The 20,602-nt window shown below is 37.7% G+C and overlaps 1 protein-coding gene across 10 annotated transcripts in view; it reads right to left on the bottom strand.

The window, feature by feature from the left end:
• Positions 1-1,400: 1,400 nt before the first annotated feature.
• The window catches only part of LOC100067836 (zinc finger protein 780A), a 34,284-nt gene continuing 15,082 nt past the window's right edge, over positions 1,401-20,602 (bottom strand). For 9 of the 10 annotated variants that reach the window (XM_014735583.3, XM_014735658.3, XM_014735591.3 and 6 more), the window contains one exon: positions 15,258-18,993. In XM_014735583.3, coding sequence (XP_014591069.1) covers positions 16,121-18,993 — 2,873 coding nt within the window. In that variant the 3' untranslated portion in view covers positions 15,258-16,120. Of the gene's footprint in view, positions 4,037-15,257; positions 18,994-20,602 lie in introns of those variants that run through there. The other variant, XM_070224413.1, reaches the window with a different exon arrangement.

Here is a 20,602-nt window from a genome sequence, read left to right on the forward strand (position 1 = left end):
TATACTGTAATTTCTAGAGCAACTGTGAAGAAAATAAGTTTTTTTTAAAAGGTCTAAACAAAAAGAATTAAAATGGTACACTACAAAATACCAATTTTACACAAAAGAAGGCAATAAGGGAAGGAGGAACAGGGCAATACAAAAGACACGAGGCATTATAGAAAACAAATAGCAAAATGGCAGACAAAATGAACCATTATCAATAGGCGGAAAATAAAAAGTGGGAAAAAGATACACCATACAAGCAGTGATCAGAAGAAAGCAAGAGTTGCTATACTAATATCAGGCAAAATACACTTTAAAAAGTTACTAGAGAAAAATACGGACATTACTTAATGATAAAAGGGTGAGTTGAGTTCATCAAGAATATATGACAATTATGAACATATATGCCCCTAACAACAGAACCCACAGACACATGAGACAAAAACTGACAAAACTGAAGGGAGAAATAGACAATTCAAAACAGTACACTCTCAATAACTGATATTTCGACTAGGCAGAAAATCAGTAAGGATACAGAAAACTTAAACAACACTATCAACCAATTTGACTTTAATATTTATTGAACACTCTACCAAAAGAAGAATATATACTCTTTTCAAGGCGACATGCCATATTCTCTCTAGGCTAAATAATATGCTAGACCATAAAACATCTTAATAAATTTTTAAAACTGAAATCATGCTAAGTATATTCTATGACCACAATGTTAATAAATTAGAAATCAACAACTAAGGAAATTTGGGATTCAAAAATATTTGAAGTTAATCAAGACATTTCTAAATACCCCATGGATCAAAGAAAAAAATTGTTAGAAAATATTTTGAACTGAATGAAAATAAAAATAACTATAAAAATTTATGGGATGCAGCTGAAAAGATGTTTTTAGTGAGAAATGTGTATCTTTAATTGCCTATAGTACTAGAAAAGAATCAAGATCTAAAATTATTTGGTAGAATTCACCAATGAAGCTATTTTGTCTGGGGCTTTCTTTTGTTGGAAGGTATTGTATTACTGATTCAATCTCCCTACTGTTATAGGTATATGCAGATTTTCTATCTCTTCATGATTCAATCTTAGTAGAATGTGTGTTTCTAGGAATTTGTCCCTTTCATCTAGACTATCGAGTTTGTTGGCATAAAATTGTTCATCGTACTCTCTTAAAATCCTTATTTGTATAAAATCAGTAGTAATGTCAACTCTTTCATTTCTAATTTAGTTATTTAAGTCTATTCTCCTTTTTTCTTAGTCAACCTAGCTAATGATTTATCAGTTTTGCTGATCTTTTTTGGAGAAACAACTCTTGGCTTCATTTCTCTATTGTTTTTCTATCCTCGATTTTATTGATCTCTGCTCTGATCTTTATTATTTTCTTCCTCTACTAGCTATGGGTTTAGTTTGTTTTTCTTTTCTAGTTTCTTAAGGTATAAAGTTCAGTTGTTGATTTGAGAACTTTCTTTTTTAATATAGGCATTTACTGCTATAAACATCCCTCTTAGTACTGCTTTTGCTGCATCCCACAAGTTTTGGCAGGTTGTTTTTTTGTTTTCACTTGTCTCGAGATATTTTTTAATTTCCTTTGTGATTTCTTCTTTGACTCAGTGGTCATTTAAGAATGTGTTGATTAATTTCCACACATTTCTGGATCCTCCAGTTTTCCTTGTGCCATCAAATTCTAGTTTCAGTCTTTCAAAATTTATTAAAACTTGTTCTGTGGCCTAACATATGGTCTATCCTGGAGAATATTCACTGTGCACTTGAAAAAGAAATGTATTCTGCTATTGTTGGGTGAAGTGTTCTGTTTATGTCTGTTAGGTCCAATTGGTCTAGACTGTTGTTCAAGTCCTCCGTTTTCTTATTGATCTTCTGTCTGGTTGTTCTGTTTAATATTGAAAGTAAGGTATTGAAGTCTACTGTTACTATAGGAGTGCTTATTTCCCCCGTTCAACTCTGTCAATGTTTGCTCCGTGTATTTCAGAACTCTGATGTTTGCTGCATATGTTTGTAATTGGCATATCTTCTGGTAAACTGACTCCTTTATCATTCTGTAATGTCCTACTTTGTCTCTTGTAACAGTTTTTGACTTAGAGTCTACTTTGTGTATTATTATAGGCACGCTCACTCTCTTTTGGTTACTATTTGCAACATCTTTTTCCATCCTTTCAATTTCAACCCATATGTCCTTAAATCTAAAGTGAGTCTCTTACAGACAGCGTGTAGTTGGGTTCTGTTTTGTTTTACATCCATTCTGCCAATCTGTGTCTTTTGGTTGGGGATTTTAACCCATTTACGTTTAAAGCAATTACTAGTAGGGAATGTCTTTCCTTTGCTGTTGTTTCCTATAAGTCTTATAGCTTTTTCATCCCCCATTTCCTCCGTTACTGTCTTCTTTTGTGTTTGGTTGATGTTTTGTGGTGACACATTTTGATTCTCTTCTCATTCACTAAATTTTTTTTTTTTGAGGAAGATTAGCCCTGAGCTAACTACTGCCAATCCTCCTCTTTTTGCTGAGGAAGGCTGGCCCTGAGCTGACATTTGTGCCCGTCTTCCTCTACTTTATATGTGGGACGCCTACCACAGCATGGCTTTTGCCAAGTGGTGCCATGTCCGCACCCGGGATCCAAACCAGCGAACACTGGGCTGCTGAGAAGTGGAACATGTGAACTTAACTGCTGTGCCAGTGGGCCAGCCCCAATTTTTATTTTCTTAATGGTTGCTCTAAGGCTCACCATATACATCTTAATGTAGAATCGACTTCAGAGTTATATCAACTTAATTCCAGCGAGTTATATAAGTGTTACTCCTGTATAGTTCTATTCCATCTTACCCATTTCTGTGCTATTATTGTTAAATATTACATCTATGTATGCTACAAATCGAACAATACATTGTTACAATTAATTTATACAATTTTATGCCAATTAAAGAAGCTGAGAGAAGAAAAGAAAGCAAACATATACAGTTTTTAAATATTTAACTTCTTATTTTCTATCTCTGGTTCTCTTCATTTCTTCCTGTAGATTCTAGTTCCCATGATGTGTCATTTCCTTACTCCAATAAAATTCTTCTGTCACTCACTTCTTTTATGCTGTTATTGTCAAATATATTAATTTCCATGTTTTAAGCCAAACAGTACAATTATATAAATATTGTTTCACACAACTGCTTTTTAAATCTGCTAAGAAAGTAGAAGAAATATGTAGTCATACCGTCTTTAATACTTTTCCACTTTTCTTTGCTTTATTTGGTTTTGAATTTTTGCCAAGAATTACTTAGTTCCAGCTTGAAGAATATTCTTTAGTATTTTTTTAAGGTAAGTCAGGTGGAAATGAATTCTCTGTTTTTGTTTAATGGGATTGTTTTTATTTTACCTTCATTTCTGAAAGATCATGTTGCTGGATATAAGATTATTGATGGACAGTTGCTTTTCTTTTGTGCACTTTGAATATGTCATCCCCGTCTTCTGGCCTCCACTGTTTCTGATGAGATGTATACTGTTTTTTCTCTTGCTGCTTTTTCAAGATTTTCTTCTAGTCTTTGACTTCTAGCATCTTTACCATGGTGTGTGTTTGTGGGTGTCTTTGCATGCATTCCACCTGCAGTTTGTTGAGCTTCTTGAGTGGGTAGATTAATGTTTGTCAGAAAATTTGGGATGGCTTTAGCTATTATTTCTTTGAATATTTTTTCTGCTCATTCTTCTTTCTCCTCTCCTTCTGGTATTCTCATTAAATGTATGGTGCACTAAAGGTGTCCCAAATTTCTCTGAAGGTCTGTTCATTCTTCTCATTTTGTTTTCTCTGTTCTTCAGATGGCATAATTTCTATTGATCTATCTTCAAGTTTTCTGATTTTTTGGCAGTTCAAATTTACTGTTTAGCTCTTAGGAATTTTTCATGTTGGTTATTGTACTCTTTTAACTCCAGATTTCCCAATTGGTTCTTTTTATCATTTCTATCTCCTTAATGATATTCTCTACTTGATGAGACATTGTCTTCATATCTTCATTTATTCTTGTCCTTTTTTCCTGTTGAAAACTGGACATATTAGGTAATATATTGTAGCAACTGCAGATACCAATCTCTCCTCCCTCCCCCAGACTTGTGTGGTTTTCTGCCTGTTTTGTGTTTTGGCTAGGCTACTTCAGTGAAATCTATTTCCCTTTGCAGTGTGAAGCCTTTAGTGTTGCTCCTCAGAGGGTGTAGGCTTGAGTGTGTGCAGCCACCCTGGGATGACAATTATTTAAGCAGGAGTTTCTTTGACTGTCTTCTTCCCTGATCTCTCTCTGAAGCTGTCTGCCTCATTTGCTATTATTCCCAGCCCACTAGGCTCCGCTAATTTCCTGCTGATTGCTCTGCTGTTTTCAACAGTTCCCTGGGGACATAAAATGCTCAGTAGCCTGATCCAATTTAATTTAAGGCAGGGCTAGTTTTTAAGGCCAGCCTTTGAGGTTTGTCTTCACCTCAGGAAGGCTCTTATTAGCTCTTTACCTGGATCTGCCTGATGAAATAGCTAGCCTATGGTTTACACTATCATTTTTAATTAAGAGAAGCTATTTTTTTCAACACTGCCTTTAGCCTTGAACTTTCCCACACTATTTCAACAGTTCCTTTAGAGACAGCTTCAGAGCTCTTGTGGACTGCCTCTTCCTCTGGGCAAAATCTCCGAAACACTATTCTGGGCTTTGTGCTTGTTGGTAGCCCCTGTTCTTCTTGGCCTGCCTCTCTTGGTGTGGAAGTTGTGTTACAGGTGAGCTGCAATGAGGGCAGTCAGGGTCCCAGGATTCTGGGCTCACTGTGCCTACAGGTCAGGGCTGGGTGGAGGAAGGGAGCTCCCAACCTCTCAGCCATACTCATCAGGAGTTTAGCCTCTTTGGCTGCGTGTGGGTGGTGATGAGAAATGCTGGCAGCCTGCCCCTTACTTTGAGATGTGGTAACCCTTGACTGGGATCTGGAGGGAGAGGGAGCCCCATCTTCTCAGCCACACCTACCTAGAATGAAGCTTCTATCACGGTGAGCTGTAGACGGGAGGAAGGGCGAGGTCATGTCCTAAATGCCATAGACTTGCTGTTCTTTCCATGTTTTAGTAGGTTTTCTTGATAAATATTTCAATTGCTATATGCCCTTAGGACACATTTCAGACTCTAAATGGCTGGTGGTTGTTTTTATAGATGTTTTTTCCCCAGCTTTACTTGTTTAACTTGGGAATGGGTCTGAAGAGCCACCTCTTCACCCCACAACCCAGAAGGGGAACCTCATATATTCATTCAACAATAATTTAGTACCTTCTATCACCTCATTCTGAAGGATCCCTGATGTGGCAGAAATACACATTCTTGAAGGAAAAGTGAGTGTCTCCCTTACAGGTGCCATGATTTTAATTAGGTATGGGAGTAGATGACAACATACATGGGAGAGAGATTCGGTTCTCTACAGATTTGGGCCTTTGAGTTCGAGAAGACAGGCAGGAATACTGACTGTCTTTAGTTTCAATACGTGACAATCTGAATGCTTTGCTTGAGATTACATTTGGTCGTGAGGAAAACACTAAGGCTGCCTTAAATAAAAGTGGATCAAACAAGATAAAAGTGAACTTCTCTATCACAAAATATGTATGTAGACAGTCTAAGCCTGGCATAGTGTCTCTGCTCCAAATACCTCATAAATGTTGCCATCCCTGGCATCAGAATGGAATGAAGCTTTCAGACTTACAGAAGACTTTCAAGAATAATACAAAAAATTTCTGGATAGCCTTCACCCAGATTCCTCAAATATTAATATATTAAGCCAGTTGTCTTTAAGAGAAGGTTCTGGAATTGTCAAAATATTCACTCACATTCCACTGGCCATAAGTTATATGACATAGCGACACCTTGGAGAAATAAATACAATCCTTATTCTGGAGAGTCATAATAAACTGCTAATAAAAATCAGTTGGTCTGTAACCATGGAAGCAGGATATAATGGATATGCGGGACTGATAAGTAGGCTTTCACTCACTGGAGAATCTAAGGGGATAGTTTCACTTTGACCAATAATAAGTAACCGCAGTGGAACCCTGGAGACCACGACTGGTGCAGAACTCAGTGAAATGAAATGGGATCCCGGAAATTAACACACACAGGTCCCTCGTCCTTTGCATCTCTAACTGGATTATTACAATACTCCATAAAAGGTTGACAGAAATCTTGTCTACAGTTTTTACTCTTTTCTGGGGATTCTATGCAACATTAAGTATATTATCCATGATTGAATTTTCTAAAACACAAGTCTCTCATGACGCTACTGAGAAATATCACAACACACTTGCATCAGACCAACATGTCCCATGATGGGCAAGCACATTAACTACTCTTCCAGGCAGGCGCCCCAGCAGGAGGTAAACCTTCCAGCTGTCACCATAACACTAAGTCTTTTGACCAAAGGCAAAAAAGAGCAAACTGTAAATCTAAGTTGAGAAAAACCATTGTGAACCTATGGCCTTAAAATGACCTTTTCAATTCTGACTCTACTAAAACTATTCTAACAGAAGCGGTAGCTCTTTTTCATACCTCCAACTATCACAGACATCTCTAAACTGAATTTTTGGTCTCTAATGGTCTTTACCTCTAAAGGGAACTAGGACTCCCTAAGAGGACAGTTGATTCTCTAACTCAGGACAAGGCAGGCAGGAAATATGAACCAAAGAACAAGGTCAGCCTGATGTATCTTCTTGAGGCCTGAAAACAATTATCCCTTTAAGGAGAACAGGAATAATCAAAGGAACAAATGTAAATGGATTCCTACTGGCCAATCTGAGCATCACCCAATCATGATAATTAGTGCAATGGTTAATTGGAACAAGCAGAGTCTACTAAAACCACTTCATATTGATACTCAAAAGATATCACTTGGGAAGACTCTAGGAGGATGGCAGAGTAGGAAGCACCAGGACTCTCTCTCCAGCTAGACAACTGCACTGGCAGAGTACGTCTGATGTAACTATTTTGGAACTCTGGAGATACTGAGGCTTGAAACTCCCAGGGGAAGATTCAAACAGTGAGCTGCAGTTAATTTCACTCAATTTCAGCTCTTAGCACAGTAGCAGCTACTCAACCCCCACACCCAGCCACATGGCAGGCAGCTGTGCATGTATTCCTAGAGCAGCGTGTGCACACCTTGCAGGAGCCAGGACAGGTAAAAAGTACCCTGTCTTCCAAATATCAGAGATTTTTGGTCTGATTGCTGTTTCTTTTTTTCTTTCTTTTTTTTGCCAAGGAAGATTCACCCTGAGCTAACATTCGTTGCCAATATTCCTCTTTTTGCTTGAGGAATATTGGTTCTGAGCTAACATCTGTGCCAATCTTCCTCTATTTTGTATGTGGGTTGCTGCCACAGCATGGCTGATGAGTAGTGTAGGTTCACAGCGAGGATCCAAACCCACAAACCCAGGCCCCCCAAGTGGAGCATGCGAACTTACCCACTCTGGCTGGAGCTGGCCTCTGACTGCTGTTTCTGACCACAGAGGTGCAGACAAGGAGGCAGGCAGCCACTGTTGTTGCATCTCCCGTCACACTGTTGCAAGCCCCTCCCCCTCCAGCTACAGTGACTTCCAAGGTATTTAAAGGGTCAGCGCCCCTTTTCCCCCTTCATTTTTCACTTTTTCCTCTTTCAGGAGCTGGACATTAAAGACTAGGACGTTCAAAACCAAGTCTATTTACAGGGAAAAGCTCAGAAAAGACCTTATGTTCACACCTCAGGCTTACCCTTGGCACAGAGACAGTCTACAACAAAAACAGTAACAAAAAAACCAGCAAATCTTGGGGAAAAGGGAGAATCTGATTTCTAGAGTTAACACATTATTAGATTCAGATGTCCAGTTTTCAAGAAAAAAATCACAAAGCATACAAAGAAATAGGAAAGTATGACCCATTCAAAGAAAATAAATCAACAGAAACTGTCACTGAAAAAGAACTAATGGCAGATATACCACAGACTTTAAAACAACTGTTTTAAAGATGCTCAAAGAACTAAAGGAAAACGTGGAGAAAGTCAAGAAAAAATGTCTGAACAAAACAGAAACATCAATATAAAGAGACAGAAGACCTAAAAAGAATTCAAAATGATATTTTGGAGCTGAAAAGTACTGAAATGAAAACATTCACTAGAGGGACTCAAAGCCAGATTTGAGCAGGCAGAAGGAAGACTCAGAGAACTTGAAGAAAGGACAATGGAAATTACTGAGTATGAGGAACAGAAACAAAAAATATTGAAGAAAAGCAAACAGACCCTAAGGGACCCATGGTACACCATCAGGTGGACCGACACACACATCAGGGGAGTCCAGGAAGGAGGAGAGAGAAAAGGGCATAGAGAATATCTGAAGAAATAATGGCTGAAAACTTCCCAAATTTGATGAAAGATATAAAAATCCAACATGCTCAACAAACTCCATATAAGAGGAACTCAGAGACTCCCACCAAGACACACTATAATCAAACTTTCAAAAGACAAAGACTCTTGAAAGTGACGAGAGAGAAGTGAATCATCACATATGAGGACGATCCTCAATAAGATTATACGCAGATTTCTCATCAGAAACTTAGAGGCCAGAAGACAGTGGGCCAGTATATTCAAAATGCTAAAAGAAAAAAAAAAAAGTCAACCAAGAATCCTTTATCTGGAAAAACTGTCCTTCAAAAGTGAGGGAGAAATTAAGACATTCCCAGATAAAGAAAAGCTGAAGGAGTTCGTGACCACTGGATCTAACCCTGCAAGACATGCTCAAGGGAGCCCTGCAGAGTGAAATGAAGACACTCAGACAGTAACTTGAAGCCATGCAGAGAAACAAAGATCTCAACAAAGGGAAATACATGGGCAACTATAAAAGCTAGTAAACAATGTTTTGTGGTTGTACTTTTTGTTTTCTACATGACTTAAGAGACTAATACATTTAAAGAAAAAAAAAACAATTATTAGTGTAAAGCTAGTGTAGTGTAGTGCCTGATATTGAGAGTTTGATTGCAGAGGCACCCATTTCCAAAGACGTCCATCTTGAATAAACACATTGCCAGCTGTTGACCCAACTAGGAAACAGGCAGATAAGGAATCAGGCTGCCCCCACCCCTGAAGCTCCCTCTTTCGGAAAGTCCCGGGGAACCTAGAAAACTGACGACTTGGGTGATCCTGCTTCTGTTCCAGCGCCCTAATTCCTGCTCTTGGGCTTTAATGAATAAAGAGTGAACTGGTGAAACCCTGGACACCCACCCTTGGTCCCTAATAAAGGCAGAGCCCCAGGTCTGTACGCTCTCCCTCTACCTGCAGTCTCACCTCGATGGGGCCCGTGGGGGTGCCATGTGTCCTCCAGAACCTGTAAGTGATAAAAGCTGTTCTTCAGAGATCCCTCGTGGTTGCTGCTGAGGTGCATCCTGCAGTCATAACAAAAACCACAAGGGCCAGTCCAGCCACAACGCTGGCCCCAGTGGTGGAAGTGTCTGAGCGCTCGCTACCAGGAATGTGGGCTCGGGCAAGTGCCTCAGGCATCCTTGGCTGATAGCATCACTATCAACAGGGTGGGAACGACATGACATTTAGTATTACTGTAACTTTGGTTTATAACTCCAAATCTTGTTTGCTACGTAATTTAAGAGACTAATGCATTTTATATTTGCTTATGTTTTGGGGCACACAATGTATAAAGAGATAATTATGTGGCATCAGCAATCAAAAGAGTGGAGACAGAGCTGTAAAGGAGAAGAGTTTTTGTATGTGATTGAAGTTAAGCTGGTATAAATCCAAATTAGGATGCTAAACGCAATCCCCATGATAACCAGAAAGAAAACAGCTATAAAATATACACAACATGAAATAAGAAAGGAATTTAAACATTTCACTATAAAAAATCAACTAAACACAAAAGAAGACAGTAATGCAGGAAGTGAGTGACAAAAAACTATAAGGCATATAGAAAGCAAGTAGCACAATGACAGAATGACAGAAGTAAGTCCCTCCTTATCAATAATTACTTTAAATGTACATAAATCAAACTGTTCCAATCAAAAGACAGAGACTGGCAGAATGGAGAAAAACACAGGATCCAACTATATGCTCTTTATAAGAGACTCACTTGAAATTCAAAGACACAAACAGGTTGAAAGTGAATGGATGGAAAAAAAAAGTCCACGCCAATAGTAACCAAAAGAGAGCGGGTGTAGCTATACTAATATCAGAAAAGATACACTTGAAATCAAAAAAGGTTACAAGAAACAAAGGACATTATATATATTAATAAAAGGCTCAATACAGAAAAAAGTTATAACAGTTATAAACATTTATGCATCTAATGACAGACCATCAAAATATATGAAGCAAAAACTAACAGCATTGAAGGGAGAAATAGGTCTGCGATAACAGCTGGAGACTTCAATACCCCACTCACAATAACGGACAGAACAAGACAGAAGATAAGTGAACAAACATAAGACTTAATGCAATAAACCAACGAGATCTAACAGACATATACAGAACACTATCCAACAAGAATACATATTCATCTGAAGCGCAAGGGGACATTTCCCAGGACGATCCTATGTTAGGTCACAAATTAAGTCTCAACAGACTTCACAAGATAGATATCATACAAAATATGTTCACTGACCACAACAAGATGAAGTTAGACACTAAAAACAAAAGGAAAATTGGAGAATTCACAAAACTGTGGAAATCAAACAACTCACTTTTAAACAACAAATGGATCAAAGAGGAAATCATAAGGGAAATTAGAAAATACTTAGACATGAATGAAAACAAAAAACACACCAAAACTTTTGAGGCACAGCAAAAGCAGTGCTAAGTGAGAAATTTATAGCTATAAATACTTACATTAGAAAACAAGAAAGATGACAAATCAACAACCTAACTTTATTAAGGAACCAGAAAAAGAATAAACTAAATCTAAAGCTAGCAGAAGGAATGAAATAATAAAAATTAAAGTAGAGACAAACAAAATAGAGAAGAGAAAAACAATAGAGAAAATCAATGAAACTAAAGTTGGTTCTTTGAAAAGAGCAACAAAATTTATAAACCTTTAACTAGGTAGACTAAGGGAAAAAAGAGAGAAGACTAAACTCAGAAGCGAAAGTGATTAAATTGATTACTTTGATTACACTACTACTGATTAAAGAGAAATAGAGAGGATCATAACAGAGTATATGAACAACGGTATGCCAACAAACTGGATAACCTTGATGAAACAGACACTCCTAGAAACTTACAACCTACCAAGACTGAATCATGAAGAAATAGAAAACCTGAACAGATCAATAACAAGGAGATTAAATCAGTAATCAAAGATCTCCCAATAAAGAAAAGCCGCAGACTTGACGGTTTCACTTGTGAATTTTACCAAACATTTAAAGAAGAATTAATACGAATACTTCTTAAACTCCTCCAAAAACAGAGAGGAAGGAACACTCCAAAATTCATTTCACAGGGCCAGCATTACCGATACCAAAGCCAGATAAAGATACTACAAGATAACTACAGGCCAGTATCCCTGATGAATATAGATGTAAATATTCTTAACAAAATACTAGCAAACAGAATTCAACAGCACATTAAAAGGATCCCACACTACAATCAAGCAGTACTCAGCCCTGGAATGCAAGGATAGTTCGATATATGCAAATCAATAAATTGGATACACTACATTAAGATTAAAAGATACAAATTATATGCAGAAAAGCATTTTACAAAATTCAACATCCTTTCTTGATGAAAACTTTCAACAAATTCCATAGAGAAGAAACATACCTTGATATAATAAAGGCCATTCGTGACAAGCCCACAGCAAACATCATACTCAGTGGTGAAAGGCTGAAAGCTTTTCTTCTAAGATCAGAAACAAGACAAAGATGCCCACTCTCACCACTCCTATTCAACGTAGTCCTGGAAGTCCTAGCCAGAGCAATCAGGCAAGAAAAAGAAATAAAAGGCATCCAAATAGGAAAGGAGGAAGTCAAATTGTCTCTATATGCATATAAATGATCTTTTTGAGAGAGAACCCTAAAGACTCCACCAAAAAACTGTTAGATCTAATGAATGGATTCAGTAATGTTGCAGGATATGAAATTGACATACAAAAAGCAGTAGTGTTTTCATATGCTAAAAACAAATTACCTGACAAAGAAATAAAGAAAACGGTCCTATTTATAACAGCATCAAAGAACAACAAAATAGTTAGGAATAAATTTAACCAAGCATATGAAAGATCTGTACACTGAAAACTATAAGACATTCATGAAAAAAATTGAAGACACAAATAAATGGAAAGATATCCTGTATTCATGGATTGAAAAAATTAATACTGGTAAAATGTCCTAAAATTCATATGGAACCACAAAAGACCAAGAGTAGCCAAAGTAATCCTGAAACAAAAGAACAAAGCTGGAGGCATCACACTTTCTGATTTCAAACTATGTTATAAAGCTATAATAAGCAAAACAGTATTGTATTGGCATAAAACCAGACATATAGAACAATGGGAAAAAACTGAGAGCCCAGAAATAAACCCATACATATATAGTCAAGTAATATTTGATAAGGGAGCCAAGAACAGTCAATAGAGAAAAGACAATGTCTGCAATAAATGGTGCTGGGAAAATGGGGTCTTCACATGCAGAAGAATGAAACCAGACTCCTCTCTTACACCACTCACAAAAATGAGCTTAAAATGGATTAAAGACTTAAATGTAAGACCTGAAACCATAAAACTCCTGGAAGAAAACATAGGGGAAAATCTCCCTCCCCAAGACACTGGTCTTGGCAATGATTTTTTTAGAAATGGCCCCTAAAGCACAAGTAACCAAAACAAAAATAAACAGGTGGGAGTCCATCAAAGGAAAAGACTCCTGCACAGCAAAACAAAGGATCAAAAATGAAAAGGCCACCTACAGAATGGGACAAAGTATTTGCAAACCACATATTGGATAAGAGGTTAATATACAAAATATATAAGGAAGTCATACAACTCATAGCAAAAAAAACCCCCCCACATAATCCAATTTAAAAATGGGCAAAGGACCTCAACACATTTTCCCAAAGATATTCAAATGGCCAATAGGTACATAAAAAGCTCAGTACCACGAATCATCAGGGAAATGCAAATCAAAACCACAATGAGGTATCACCTCACACCTATCAGAATGGCTATTATCAAAAAGACAAGAGAGACATGCTAGTGAGGATGTGGACAAAGGGGACCCCTTGTATACAGCTGGTGGGAATGTAAATTGGCACAGCCATTATGGTAGAGTATGGAAGTTCTTCAAAAAATTAAAAATAGAACTACCATATGAGCCAGCATTTCCACTGCTGGGTATATAGGCAAAGGAAATGAAATACTACCTTGAAGAAATACCGGCACCCCCACCTACCCCGTTCATTGCAGCATTATTTACAATAGCCGAGAAATGGAAACAACTTAAATGTCCACTAATGGATGAACAGACAAAGAAACTGTGGTATATATGTGTATATACATGACTATTATTCAGCCATAAAAAACAAGAAAATCCTGCCATTTTTGACAGCATAGATGAACCTTGAGGGCACGGTGCTAAGTGAAATAAGTCAAACAGAAACAATAAATACTGTATGATCTCACTTATATGGGGAATCTAAAAACACTGAATTCAGAAACATGGAACAGACTGCTGGGTGCCAGTGGTGGAGAGTTGGGGGGAAATGGGTGAACATGGTCAAAAGGCACAAACTTCCAGTTCTAAGTTGTGGGGATGTAATGTACAGCATTGTGACTGAAGTTAACAATACTGTATTGTATATTTACAAGTTGCTAAGACAGTAAGTCTTGAAAGTTCTTATCACACACACAAAAAGTAACTATGTGAGGTGATGGATGTGTTAACTAAACTTACAGTGGTAATCATTTTGCAATATATACATGTATCAAATCATTATGTTGCACACCTTAAACTTACGCAGTGTTATATGTCAACTATGTCTCAATAAAGCTGGAAAAAAATAAAAAAATGGATGAAGTCTGTTTCTGAACTATTAATCCTCACTTTTACTCTGTTGCTTCCTGATGTTGGCCTATGTTTTATTCTGTTCGGCTTAAATTTTTTTCCCAAAGTTAATCAATTTCTCAGGTGCCAGGCATAGTACAGGTGCTGGGTATAGAGTGCTGGGTATAGAGTGCTGGGTATAGAGTGCTGGGTACAGAGTGCTGAACCACAAAAAACAAATTCTCATCAAAACACTCTTGGTTTCCTTTATACACCGAAGGATCCTAACTTTGTACAGAGCGCGGCTTCACTCACATCCCACAAGTTCAATTATGTTGACATCTTAATGTCGTTCATTCCTGAATTGTCTATTTCAATTTTTATTTTCCGTTTGATCCAGGATTTAAATACACATGATTATAAATTTCCAAAGAGGTGACAAACTCTCCACACAAATTACTTACCAGCTGCAAACTAGAGCTTGACAACAGGGATCTGAAAGCCAGCATCTTACCTAAATGATCAAACTCAGTTTCACCAACAAAGTGACAACCTGCCCTTAAATGTTTTCTGACATGCTGTGACATACAAACATTACAAAGTATTCTTCCCCCAAAATACATTTAATCTGAACATAATGGAGCCGCTAGACCTAACTTGCTCTATAAAGGATAGAGCAAGGCTAAATGACACTAGAAAGAAACAAAAAATCAAACACCTGGCAGACAATTTTCCTAGACTTCTCAAGTCAACATCAAAAAAAGAGAGAATGTTCTAGACCAGTGGCTCTCTGTGGTGCATATCCGAATCACCTAAAGAACTGGTACAGAACACAGAGGCCCCGGCTCAGTGAAGGAGGGCAGGACAGGGCCCGAGCTTATTTTTACCAAGTTCCACAGGCGACTCTGACACCTAAGAAAATTTGAGTCACTGTTCCAGACTAAAAGAGACTAAAGAGAGCTAACAACCAAATACAGTGCAGAATCTGGAATGCATTCTCCTAAGAAAAGAAACAGCTGTAAAAAGCATTTGAGAGGCCAATAAAGAAATGTGAATATAAGATAGAATTATGAATGATTTCCTTAAGGGTAATTATGGTACCATGGCTACAGAAGAGCCTGCCTTTATGTTTGGGAGACACATACTGATGCGATAAGGGGTAAAGAATCATGGTGTCTAAAACATGTTCTCAATGGTACAACAAAAAATACACAGAAAAATAAACATGCAAAATTGTTAATAACTTTGAATCTAGGTAGGGGTGTATGGATATTTATTTATAGTTTCAACTTTGCCATATGTGTAAAAATTTTCATGATAAAGAGTTGGATAATACATAAGTGGATAGTTTTAATTTTGCTATTCTTTTGTGAATATCTGATTGATCTCAACTTCTGGACAGAGAACATCAATTATATGTTTTTCTGCCTATTGAAATTTTTATAGAGAAATCGCTTCAAAAACTCCCCGATTCTTCAACAACTGTATTTTCAACACCTCCACACTCATTAGACCCACAGGGTTTCTTCCAGCATTAACTTTCTGACATAACTTAAGGAATGAGCTCTTCATGAAAATTCTCTTCTGTTCTTTACATCCTACTAGATTTTATACAGAAGTTATTTAAAATTAAAAAATGGATGAATGGATGAGGCTTTTCTAAATTATTTGTAATAATACAATTTCCTCTCACATCAATAGCAGTAATGCTAATGAAACAATGTAAAGCTATTCTTTATGAGCACAGGCATGTGCCAAATACTCTTTCAAGGATTTAATATAACACATTTATTCCCATAATTGTACAACAATACTACCTACTGTTGCCATTACAAAGGATGCAAAAAGATAAGCATCCAGCCTGATGTCACACAGGTAGTGAAATGGCAATGATGATAAAGTATGTGCCTCAGGTAGACATTTTCTTACATTTGTTCCAGTAAGAGTTTTTCTCTAGTTTATGAAATTAACATATCTAGTAAAATATCTTTTATGGTTAGTAAATTGTGAAGACGAAGGCTACCCCATATTCCTTACATTCAAAGACTTTCTCATCAGAAGGCCTCTCTGAACACTAAGGTGTTTACTGTGACTACAAATATTCCCACGTTACTTACACTCAAGAGTTTCTCACCAGTACACATACTGTGCTGTCAGAGCCAATCTCAGACCATGATGAAAGGTCTCCCTGCATTCTTTTATACTCACGGGATTTCTCCCCAGTACGCATTCTCTGTTGTTGAGTCAACTGTTCACACCCAGTTAAGGTTTGCCCACATTCCTTATATTCATAGGACTTCTGGCGATTATGAATTTTCTGATGTCGAGTAAGCTGACCATTCACAGTAAAAGCTTTCCCACATTCTTTACATTCATAGGGTTTCAGACCTGTATGAATTCTGTGATGGGCAATAAACACCGAACTAAGTCTAAAAGTTTTCCCACATTCCTTACATTCATAAGGTTTCTCACCAGTATGAATTCTCTCATGTTGAACAAGGTTTGAGCTACAGCTAAAGGTCTTTCCACATTCTTTACACTTATAGGGTTTCAAACCCGTATGAATTCTCTGATGTGCAGTAAAGACTGAGCTAAGTCTAAAAGTTTTCCCACATTCCTTACATTCATAAGGTTTCTCACCAGTATGAATTCTCTGATGCACAGTCAGTTCATAATTACTGCTAAAGGCCTTTTCACATTCTTTACAATCATAGGGTTTCTCACCAGTATGAATTTTAATGTGTTGAATAAGGTTTGAGCTACGACTAAAGGCCTTCCCACATTCTTCACACTGATATGGTTTCTCACCTGTATGAATTCTCTGATGTATTCTAAGGTCTCTACCACGAGTGAAGCATTTCCCACATTCCTTACATTCATAGGGGTTGTCACCAGTATGAATTCTGTAATGCCCAAGAAACTGGTAATGATGTTGAAAGGCCTTCCCACATTCCTTACATTCAAAGGGTTTCTCACCAGTATGAATTCTCTGATGTACTCTAAGGTCTGTAGCATGACTAAAGCCCTTTCCACATTCCTTGCATTCACATGGCTTCACACCTGTATGTATTCGCTGATGTTCAATAAGTTGGTACTGATGTCTGAAAGCTATCCCACATTCCTTACATTCAAAGGGTTTCTCACCAGTATGAGTTTTCTGATGCCGAGAAAGCTGTAGGTGAAGTCTAAAGGCCTTTCCACAGTCCTTACATTCATAGGGTTTCTCACCAGTATGAATAGTCTGATGTTGAATAAGATTCGAGCCACGATTGAAGGTCTTCCCACATTCCTTACACGCAAATGTCTTCTCACCACTATGAATGTTCTGATGTCGAGTAAACTGTGTCAGAAGACTAAAGGCCTTTCCACATTCCTTACATTCAAAGGGTTTCTCACCAGTATGCATTCTACGATGTTCAATAAGTCGGTAATGATATCTAAAGGCCTTCCCACACTCCTTACATACAAAGGGTTTCTCACTAGAATGAATTTTCTGATGCTGAATAAGGTTTGAACCACGATTAAAGCCTTTCCCACACTGCTTACATTCATATGGTTTCAGACCAGCATGAATGCTCTGATGTTGAACGAGGTTTGACTCACGATTAAAGGACTTCCCACAATCTTTACATTCAAATGGTTTCTCCCCTGTATGAATCTTCTTGTGGCGATTAAGCTGGGTAGGAAGACTAAAGGCTTTTCCACATTCCTTACATTCAAAAGGCTTCTCACCAGTATGAAATATCTGATGCCGAATGAGTTGTATACGAAGTCTAAAGGTCTTCCCACATTCTTTACATTCAAAGGGTTTCTTTCCAGTATGAACGCTCCGATGCTGAATAAGGTTTGAACGACGACGAAAGCATTTCCCACATTCCTTACATTCGTAAGGTTTCACACCTGTATGTATTCGCTGATGTTCAATAAGTTGGTACTGATGTCTGAAGGCTATCCCACATTCCTTACATTCAAAGGATTTCTCAGCAGTATGAATTTTCTGATGCCGAGAAAGCTGTAGGTGAAGTCTAAAAGCCTTTCCACAGTCCTTACATTCATAGGGTTTCTCACCAGTATGAATAGTCTGATGCTGAATAAGATTCGAGCCACGATTGAAGACCTTCCCACATTCCTTACATTCAAATGGTTTCTCACCACTATGAATGTTCTGATGTCGAGCAAACTGTATCAGAAGACTAAAGGCCTTCCCACAATCTTTACATTCAAAGGGTTTCTTGCCAGTATGAATTCGGCCGTGTTCAATAAGTTGGTAATGATAATTAAAGCCCTTCCCACACTCCTTACACACAAAGGGTTTCTCACTAGAATGAATTTTCTGATGCTTAACAAGATTGGAACCACGATTAAAGCCTTTCCCACATTCCTTACATTCATATGGTTTCATACCAGCATGAATACTCTGGTGTTGAACAAGGTTTGAGCTACGATTAAAGGATTTCCCACATTCTTTACATTCAAATGGTTTCTCACCTGTGTGAATGCTCTTATGGCGATTAAGTAGAGTGGGAAAATTAAAACCTTTCCCACATTCCTTACATTTAAAGGGTTTCTCACCAGTATGAAATTTCTGATGTCGAGTAAGTTGCAGATAAAGTCTAAAGGTCTTCCCACAGTCCTTACATTCAAAGGGTTTCTCTCCAGTATGAATACTCTGATGCTGAATAAGACTTGAACCACGACTAAAGAACTTCCCACACTCCTTACATTCATATGGTTTATCTGTATTGTGAATAAGAGAAGTGCGGCGAGTGTAAGTGGGCATTTTTTCCTGGCTGATTATCTTTTGATTGACATGTCCCTCTTGATGTCCCTGTGGTCCCTCAAATTTACTTCTGTGTTTTGAATCATTTCTAAAACTGGAGGCCTTGAGGCCAGGAGTTTTACTTATTTCCTTTACACTCTGTTTGGGCAAATTTATTTCATAAATATCATTTTCTGTAGATGACTTGTCAGCTCCAGAGTTTGACTGCAAATCTGAAAGAAAAGGAAAAAGCAAACACATTTTTTATTGTCCTGTAACACACAGACATGTACAAAATCCATTATAGAATGACTTAAACCTAAAATACTTTCAGAGAAGTTGAAAAAGGATAAGAAGAGCTCCAATAGTCAAGAAAGTTTATGTAAGATGGTGATGTTCAGAATAGGGGAAGAGATTAACTTTGTGAAATTTAGGTGTTAAAATCATTTGGTAAGCTTGTTACAAATATTGATATTCAATTAACTCAGATGCAAAGAATCAGAATTTTTAGGAATAAGTCCTACGAAGCTGTATTTTCAACATCTCTATCAGATCATTCTGATGTAGATCAAAGTTTAAGGATCCATACTTAAAGCTGTTTGAACGGTTTGTCTTTACTCTTAAAATAAAATCCAAAACCCTTACCATGGATACCCTTACAAGAACTCATACCAAGCTACTGTCATCCTTTGTACCCTACCTCTTCCATACTGCCTTGTTTTAGAAACCTAAAACATGATACATTTTTTCCACACCTTCAGGCTTTGCTCAGGCTAGTTCATCACCCAAGAATCCTGTGGCCTGGGCTGCCTGTAGGAGACATCCCTCCCATCTTTTAAGTCTCAGGATAAGTATATTCCTCAGTACAGCTGTGCCTGTTGGGCCCTATCTAAGTGTGTCTCTGTCTTGTATTCTCTATTCACAAGTCTCATTCCTTGCTTTCATAACTGTTTCAATTACTTTCATTCATTCATTGCCCCATTTCTTTCTTTTTTTTTCTTTAAAGATTGGCACCTGAGCTAACAACTGTTGCCAATCTTCTTTTTTTTTTTTTCTGCTTTTCCTCCCCCAATCCCCCAAGTACATAGTTGTATATTTTAGTTGTGGGTCCTTCCAGTTGTGGTATGTGGGACATCGCCTCAATGTGGCCTAATGAGCAGTGCCATTTCTGTGCCCAGGATCCAAACTGGCGAAACCCTGGGCTGCCAAAGCGGAGTGCACGAACTTAACGACTCGGCCACGGGGCCGGCCCCTCATTGCCTCATTTCTTATTCTGTATATTTTCTTATCCCTAAATCTGCCTATGGGCAGACACAATCCTGATAGCATTCACCAGTGAATAATAAGCTCATAGCACATAATAGCTGTTAAGTAGATTACTGGAGAATTATTGATAAAGGAAATTAGCCTGAGAATAAATGTATATAATACAAAAATAAGCCACTGGGAAAGGCTTATCATAATTATCACTCATCCAAAACCATTAAAGTTGATAAATAGGACCTTTCTCCTATCACTTCAAATGGAAACAAATGCACATGTGAGCCAGATCGGTCAAGTATATGTAAAAATGGGAAAACAAACCACAGAAGGCAGGTAGAAACTTGAAGCTTGAACCTAGTTAGGTTGATTGCCTGCTGAAATATATCAACAGGTTCTAAAAGAAAATCAACAGATGCTAACACCAAGATGACAGATGTTGGAATTATCTGACGAAAATTTTAATGCCGTAATCATGCAAATGCTCCAACAAGCAACCACAAACACTCTTGAAACAAATGGAAAAATAGAAAATCTCAGCAAAGATGTAGAAGGTATAAAGAAGAACCACGGAAAAGTTAG

The sequence above is a fragment of the Equus caballus genome, chromosome 10, assembly GCF_041296265.1.
Source record: "Equus caballus isolate H_3958 breed thoroughbred chromosome 10, TB-T2T, whole genome shotgun sequence".
Lineage (NCBI taxonomy): Eukaryota > Metazoa > Chordata > Mammalia > Perissodactyla > Equidae > Equus > Equus caballus.